General features: G+C 32.2%; 2 protein-coding genes across 2 annotated transcripts; both read left to right on the top strand.

Moving 5' to 3' along the window:
- Window positions 1-507: 507 nt before the first annotated feature.
- Window positions 508-1,167, top strand: LOC117930663 (transcription factor bHLH120). The gene is made up of 3 exons (XM_034851300.1): window positions 508-567; window positions 651-989; window positions 1,075-1,167. Exons 1-3 carry the CDS (start codon window positions 508-510, stop codon window positions 1,165-1,167), a joined length of 492 nt encoding a protein of 163 aa, XP_034707191.1.
- Window positions 1,168-5,160: 3,993 nt separating this feature from the next.
- On the top strand, window positions 5,161-7,568 carry LOC117904937 (glyoxylate/hydroxypyruvate reductase HPR3-like). Its single transcript, XM_034817764.1, has 2 exons — window positions 5,161-5,672; window positions 6,861-7,568. The coding sequence occupies exons 1-2, from the start codon at window positions 5,262-5,264 to the stop codon at window positions 7,383-7,385; spliced, it is 936 nt and encodes a 311-aa protein (XP_034673655.1). The 5' UTR covers window positions 5,161-5,261; the 3' UTR covers window positions 7,386-7,568.
- Window positions 7,569-7,951: the final 383 nt, after the last annotated feature.

Genomic DNA, 7,951 nt, shown 5'->3' on the forward strand with positions numbered 1-7,951 from the left:
AGACTTGGTCGTTAGTATTGTCGGAGTTTGCTTTTTGATTGTGGGCGGAAATGGATCTGGCAAATCGCGAGAGTCTGACGAGCCAAGCTGTCTGGGGAATCTGAATTGTCGACTGTGGATGCTCTCTGGGTAAGCGCTATCAGAGTATCCGGACATGTCTAACCAAGGAAGTTGAATCGTCCTCCTCTCCCATCCGACGCCAGGCGCCGGCTGTGAAATATCAGGAGAAGGTGGAACGTCAGCCGGATCCGAATGTGAGATATCCGGATGAGGTGGAACGTCGGTCGGACAGAATGGCAGCTGTGAGACATCTGAATATGATAGAACGTCGGCCGGATAGAATTCCTCTCCGGGTGGAATGAGTAATGTCACGCATCTTAAGGGGGACCGTCTGCATGTGCAAGGGAGAGAGAGCCACGTGACATTTTTTAGGGAGGATCCCACAGTAGTGATAAGAAGAAGAGGAAGATGATGCATAGAGATGTGGAACGACAAAGAAGGCAAGAGATGGCTGTGCTTTATGCATCACTCCGATCACTGGTCCCCAATGAATATCTGAAGTTCTCTGTTAGACCTTTTCTCTTTTCTTATCTCCTTGCAGTTTCTTTCTTCATGTCTTTGTTTCGACCTATTTGTGTTGATGGTTTCAGGTAACGCGATCAGTATCCGGTCATATATACGAGACAGTGAATTACATAAGGCATTTACAGGATAAGATCCAAGAGCTGAGTGACAAGAGAGACTGCCTAAAAAAATTGTCCAATACTTCAAACAATGTCGCCCCAGATTGCCCGACAAGCTGCCTGGAATGCTCGTCTGTGACAGTAGAGCCATGCTGGGCCGGAGTGGAGGTTCTGGTTAGTACTGGCTTCACTCAAGGGCTGCCGCTTTCGAGGGTGCTCAGTGTTCTAACTAGTGAAGGTCTGAGCATTGTTAGCTGCAGCTCCACTAAAGTGAATGGAATGTTGCTTCACAGTATTGAGTCTGAGGTACAGTTTACTAATTCCTGGTGTTCATTATCTTTGTTGTTTCATTCCAACGATAGTTCCATCTCATTTTCTAGTCTACCCTCAGGTGAATGATGGCAGGAGCATCGATGTGTCTGAGCTACAGCAGAAATTAGCCGACTTAAAAGTCAAGACTTCAAGCAAGATTTTGAAATGGTGATGTGGATTGGGTGGTGGGGCTTGGTTTGCTGCGTAAGGAAAATCCGATGTCTGTGTTCTTGACTAGACTTTTAACCGGCCGATTGATGCCTGAAAATGTTGATAATTTGTCAGAGATAACAGCCATTGATTCTTCTTGTACATAGGAAAAATATGTTTGAATTGCTGGAACAATGGAGGAGGAATCCTCATTTCATGCATGTACATTATTCCATTTTTCTCCTATGTTATGGTCGATTGAGTTAGCTTGGATCCAAGACTGCCTTAGTTTTAATCTCTTCCTTCATACAGGTCAAAAAAAGGAAAACATACCCTTTCTGGGATTATATAACCGATTAGGATTGGGTTGCCTTGACAGACGAATACAATTTGAAATGAGGTAAAAAGTCAACACTTTCAAATGTTTGAAAGGTTTTTATTATAAAAATGAAGGACCCTCTTTCTAAATGTTTTCTTAAACTTGTTTTTAAAAACTTTCTTTTTTCATTTAACTTAAAATTAGTTTTTAAAAACAAGTCTAGAAAATATGGTCCACGGTTTCATGTTTTTATTTTATTTTTATAAATCGGTGAAAACAACTCATATTTATTATTTAAAAATTGTTTTCTATTTTACTTTGTTTTTAAAAATTGTTTTCGGATAATAATGGTCAAATAAGATTATAAATTTTTAAAAGGAACTTTTAATTTTTAAAAATAAAAAACCATTTTTAAATCACACAACAAATAGGTTCTAAGGGTCTATTTAATCATCTTAAACTTGTTTTTAAAAAACAATTTTTAAAAACAAGTTTAAAAAACATAGTCAAACGGATTTATATTTTCCTATTATTTTTAAAAACTAGCAAAAACAACTTTTACTTGTTCTTTAAAAATTATTCTCTATTTCACTTTATTTTTAAAAAAATTGTTTTAAAAAATAACAATCAAACAATGTTAAAAAAAATAAAAAATAGTTTTTTGTTTTTAAAAATAGAAAATTGTTTTTAAATCATATGACCAAATAGACTCTAAATCTTTTACAAATTTTTTAAAATCACTTTTAAAAATGTTGAAAATCATTTGAAGTAATTGTTACACAATCACTTGGAATGTGATTTTTCCAAAAATTATCTTTTAATTATATAATACATTCTCAAAAATGTTATCAAAGCAATTTTTTTAATTTATATTCAAATACTAAATAATTCTATTTATAAGCGAATTTAATAGAAGTACTACGAACCAAAGTGTGAAAGATCAAAACTTTTAACTAGAATCACCTTCAAACATATTCATATACTTTTATAATTTATCATGTATTTTAAAATAGGTATTTCTAGGTAATTAACCTAAGATGACCCAATCTTAAGATTTTTGTAATTTACTTTTTTTTTACAATTTAGATATAAGAGATAAATTCTTTGAAAGTAAAATTTTATTATAAATATATTTAATACTTTAAAACTATATTTTAAAAGTACTTGAATTTTATTATATATATAAAAAAGTTTTGTTTCAAAACACTATTAAATTTAGTAATACATTAATTATAATTAATGATAAAGTAAGTATTTGGTAAACCAACTTAATAACTTAGGTGACTTAATAATTTAATTTAAGTTGTTATGTAAATTAAGTATATTTGATAAAATAATTTAATAGTATGACTTAAAATTAAAAACAACTTTAAATATTAAGTAAAAATAATTAATTTATTTTTAAGTCTGTATCTTCATTTTATGTTTTTATCCTTATTTGCCCTAATTACCTCAATAATCTCCTTTGTTACACAACCTCCACATTATTCAACCTCATTTCCCTAATTATAATTTATAAAGATAGGAATGTCAATTTGATAATTCAAAATATGTTTTAAATTAATTTTATCAAACAATCTTAATACTTAGGGGATGTTTGGTAAAATTTAATACTTATTACTTAATAACTTAAGTTAACTTTAAATTTAATTATACTTAAGTTGTTAAGTTAAAACTTATTACTTAATTTCTACTTTAAGTATTAAAGTTATTTAATAAAATTAACTTAAAATTTATTTTAAATTATCAAATTTGACATATTTATCCTTATAAATTATAATTAGTACATATGAAGTTGAGTAATAATGAAGGTTATAAAGTATTAAAGAGATTGTGGAAGCAATTAGAGTAAATGAGAATAAAATGGTAAAATAAAAATGTGGATTTAAGAATAAATTAATTGTTTTAATGTATTATTTAAAATAAATTTTTACTTTAAGTTATAACATTAAGTTATTTTACTAAACATACTTAATTTATTTAATGATTTAAATTAAGTTATTAAGTCACTTTAAATTATTATGTTGATTTACCAAACACCCATTCAAAGTAAGAATAATTAATAAATTTTAAGTTAAAAATTTAAGTATGATTTAATTTGAAGTTAACTTGAAGTCATTAAACAATAAATATTAAGTTTTATTAAATACTCCTAAGTCTCTAAAAATATTTAATTATGAAGAAGATTTAACATTAAAAAGTTATTTTAAAAGTACTTTAGAATAGAAAAGTCTTTACCCTAAAAGTACTTTAGAATTATTTTTAATATTTCATATATTTTCTTTCTTGTTTCTCTTTTATCTATTTACTACTTTATATTCATTGGGATAAATATATCAAAAAAGTAATATTTTTCTTTCCACCATGCTTACGATGCTTATTCAGCAAATATCGATTAAGTGCTAAAATGTTTATAGTTGATTTTTATGTTTTTAAATATATTTTAAAAATATATTTCATATGTAATGTTTAATTTTTAATCATTTTTCATATTTATATAATATATATATATTTTAAATTCTTCATAAGACAATTGAAAATGACTGAACTTAACCAAAAGATTTTCTCTAAAATTACCATTTTTTCTAATTTTAATACTACAAAACTATTTTAATAACAATTATCAAAGCTTTAGGGTTTTTGCTTTGCAACATCAAAGGAACCAAAGAATTTTTACATGAGGGCATTCCTGGCATTAAATAAAAGACTATGATATCAAGTAATTAAATCAACCTATTAGGGTGCTCTGTTACTTGACTAATTAGTGTACTCTTTTGGAATTGATGGGAGGTTGGTGTATCTTAAGATTCTTAACAAACCGATAGACGTGTCTATGTAATTTTCCATAAAAAAAAAAGGAAATTGATTATTTATTTTTTCCTTTTTTAGAAAATTTGAATTACGCTTGTGATTAATGTTACATCATTAAAATAGGATTGACAATTTTGATATTGAAAAAGGTTTTTACAACGTATCTATATGAATTTTCTCTTATATCTAATGAAAAATATTACAAACATCCTTTATACAAATATAATATTTTTATTATATCTTATAAGATTATAAGGTCAAATAGACAAATACTACATCAAACAAACCCCCACAGTCGAGACCTAATCGTATAAATATTATTTATTTTAAACCTATATAATATCAGTAACTTTATCTCATATTTAATGTGAAATATCATAAATACCATTTATGTAAATACAACCTTCTTATTTGATTTAAGTTTGAAAATAATATGAATTTTATTAACAGATGTAATGAAGGATTATATTTCAATTTGATTGCTTAATTTATCCCACATATTTAACTTATTTGCTTAATTGTATTAAAATGATATGGTTATATCCAATCTATTATATGCTTAATCTCTATAAAATTATTAATTTAATATATTTTATATAAAAATTATGAAATTTAAAGATTTTTTTTTAAATTAGAAATATCATATTATTAAAAAAAAATTAAATAATTACATCAATTCATGCACATTCATATATGATCTAATTTAACTTATTTATAAAGTTGGTTAAAAATAGTTATTTGTGTGATAAAACCATTGTCTATTTGTATATAGTCTAATCTAATTTAATTTATTTATTAAGTTGATTAACAGTGGTTATTTGTCTGATTAGTGGATCGCATTAAATAATTCCGACATCATCATTAAGTCATCTTTGGATGGATCCAATCAATCTTAGGTGACGATTGACGAAGACATTCGAACTTGTGAAACAGGAATCGAGGGTTAACAGAGTAAACACGAACTTGCAGGTACAGAAGTGGCCGCTATGGATGAACTGCCTCTGGTTCTCGTCCATGTCTTGCCACCATTCGAGATCCCGTTCAAGGGCCGACTTCAGAGTCGATTCCAACTCATCGACTCCTCCGATTCAACTTTCTCCCCCCACGCTAGCGTCCTGCTCTGTTTCGGCCCCGCTCCGGTCAGTTCCGACACCCTCCGCCACCTCCCCTCTCTCCGGTGCATCGTCGGCTCAAGCGCTGGCGTAGACCATATTGACCTAGAGGAGTGCCGCCGCCGCGGCATCACCGTCACCAATGCTGGCTCCTCCTTCTGCGAGGACGGCGCTGATTTCGCCATCGGGCTTCTGATCGATGTTCTCCGACGGATATCGGCCGCCGATCGGTACGTTCGAGCCGGTTTGTGGCCGATGAAGGGAGATTACCCACTAGGTTCCAAGGTGAATTTTGTGCCGATTTATTTGCATATATTAGGTTTGTTTGGCTGGTGAGAAAATGAAGAAAAAGACAAGACACCATGTTATTGAATCATAGTTTTCATCGATTTGGGACCAATAAAACACACAAGACGAAAAGAAGTTTACTCAAATATAATCAGGACAACCGTTCGGCTTAACAATATGTGACTTAAATTATGAGTTAATTTTCTCGTCTATTTTTCCTGTAGCCAAATGGATGGCATGGGTAAAAGCCCAATCGGTAGGTTTTAAAGATGAGTATAATGGTGAAAAACACATAAGTCAAGAAAGCCCATAGTTTGGCCCCAGTGTGAGGAGCTCCTAAGCCAGAATGAACTAGGATCCTCTCTGATTTGTCATTCAGTTCAGGATCATGCGGACCTTGATTATAGAAGGTTGCATCTAATTATTATGGTGGTGTTCCTTTGTAGGTTATGATGCCTTCCACATAGTGTGTGTTGCTTAGAGCAAGGCCTATTGGCAGCTTTAGACTGACCCTTTGTGTCACATGGTGTAGCCCCCAGATTGTGTTGGAAGGAATTGAGACTTACAATTGAGCTTTGGTGATCTAGTTTGAAGACTTAAAATGCACAGAGAATGGTGTCAAATTTATCAGCCCACTATTACCTCCTTTTGTAGTTTTTATTAATTTTGATGTCATTTAGAATATCTGGTAATCCCAAATCCAATTTTACAAATGGCGAACACTGAACTTTTTGCACATTTATGAGGACCAATGCCCCATCAAAAACACACAACAGTTCACCTTATACACCTTTATAGCGTACATATTCACTTGCTTGCAGTAGAGTGTCACAAGGAAAAGCAGTTGAAAAAAGGTTAGCATTCTAGCTCTTTCGCAGTGGTAATGCTCAGGGCTCTAGGCTGAGTAGCAGGGTGGAGTGTTAAAATTTTGAATTTTTATTAGCTCAAACAGCAAAGAGAATTAGAAATATGAATTTTGTAGTTTCAATTGCTAAAGTATGGTGAATATAGATGTAGGGTGGAACCATTCAATAGGGTAATCAAATAATGATGGATACTACAAGTTTTTGTAATTTTCTAAACCTTCTGATCTTTGGCCCTGTTTGGGCTTTTACACTGCATGATGTCAAGATTGATAAATTGATGAATTGTACTCATATATCAATGACATGGTTCTTCCTTCAGTTAGGGGGAAAGCGAGTTGGAATTGTTGGACTGGGGAATATTGGCTCCGAAATTGCCAAAAGGCTCGTGGCATTTGGCTGCAGAATCGCCTACAACTCCAGGAGTAAAAAGTCATCAGTTTCATTCCCATACTATGCAAATATTTGTAACCTTGCTGCTAATAGTGACATTCTCATTATTTGTTGTGCCTTGACTAAGGAAACTCACCACTTGATTGACAAGGATGTCATGACAGCATTGGGAAAGGAAGGAGTCATCATCAATGTTGGTCGTGGGGCTCTCATCAATGAAAAGGAATTGGTGCAGTGTCTTGTGCGAGGTCAAATTAGAGGTGCTGGTCTCGATGTGTTTGAGAATGAGCCTGATGTGCCAAAAGAGCTATTTGAATTGGAGAATGTTGTGCTATCTCCACATAAAGCTATTGCGACCCTAGAGTCCTTAGCATCATTGCAAGAGCTGATCGTGGGCAACTTGGAGGCATTCTTCTCTAATAAACCTTTGCTCTCCCCAATAAACCTTGAATAAACAGCTTATTTTTTCTTGGAGCCTTGGAGGATTATCTCTACTTCCATGTTGACGAACAGGTTGGCTCCTTGCTTCCAATAAAGATCTCACGTTTAATTTGGGATCATGTTGAAAATTACCATACGAATTCTTGAATCCTCACAAAAAATGGAGTTGCTAATGTATTTGTGTAATTTCTGATCATTGCTATTGTTTTAAGGCTCATTGTTTCAGCATAATATCAGGGAGTAAGAAAGAAAAGTTGATTAAAAGGGCGAATATATCATCGTTACAGGTTACCATGATAATGGGAGATATCAATAGCCATGGATCATGGATGGAAAGTGGTGAAACCCGATCAGAGTGAAATGCCGTTTATACAGTCTACAAACTACTTTTCGTGTTCTTTCAGACATATCAACTAGCTGCATTGGAGGTGTTGGGATATGTCATAAAAAATCCTCAACTCCAGCTAAGCTAATGTTGTGTTTGACTGCCAAACTTGGACGCCTCTTTCAAGACTAAAAGATGTCAGAAAAATGAGACTAAGAATGAAACAGAAGAAAGAGGGATGAGTTAATTGTTTT

Source organism: Vitis riparia, chromosome 2, assembly GCF_004353265.1.
Source record: "Vitis riparia cultivar Riparia Gloire de Montpellier isolate 1030 chromosome 2, EGFV_Vit.rip_1.0, whole genome shotgun sequence".
In the NCBI taxonomy this organism is placed as follows: domain Eukaryota; kingdom Viridiplantae; phylum Streptophyta; class Magnoliopsida; order Vitales; family Vitaceae; genus Vitis; species Vitis riparia.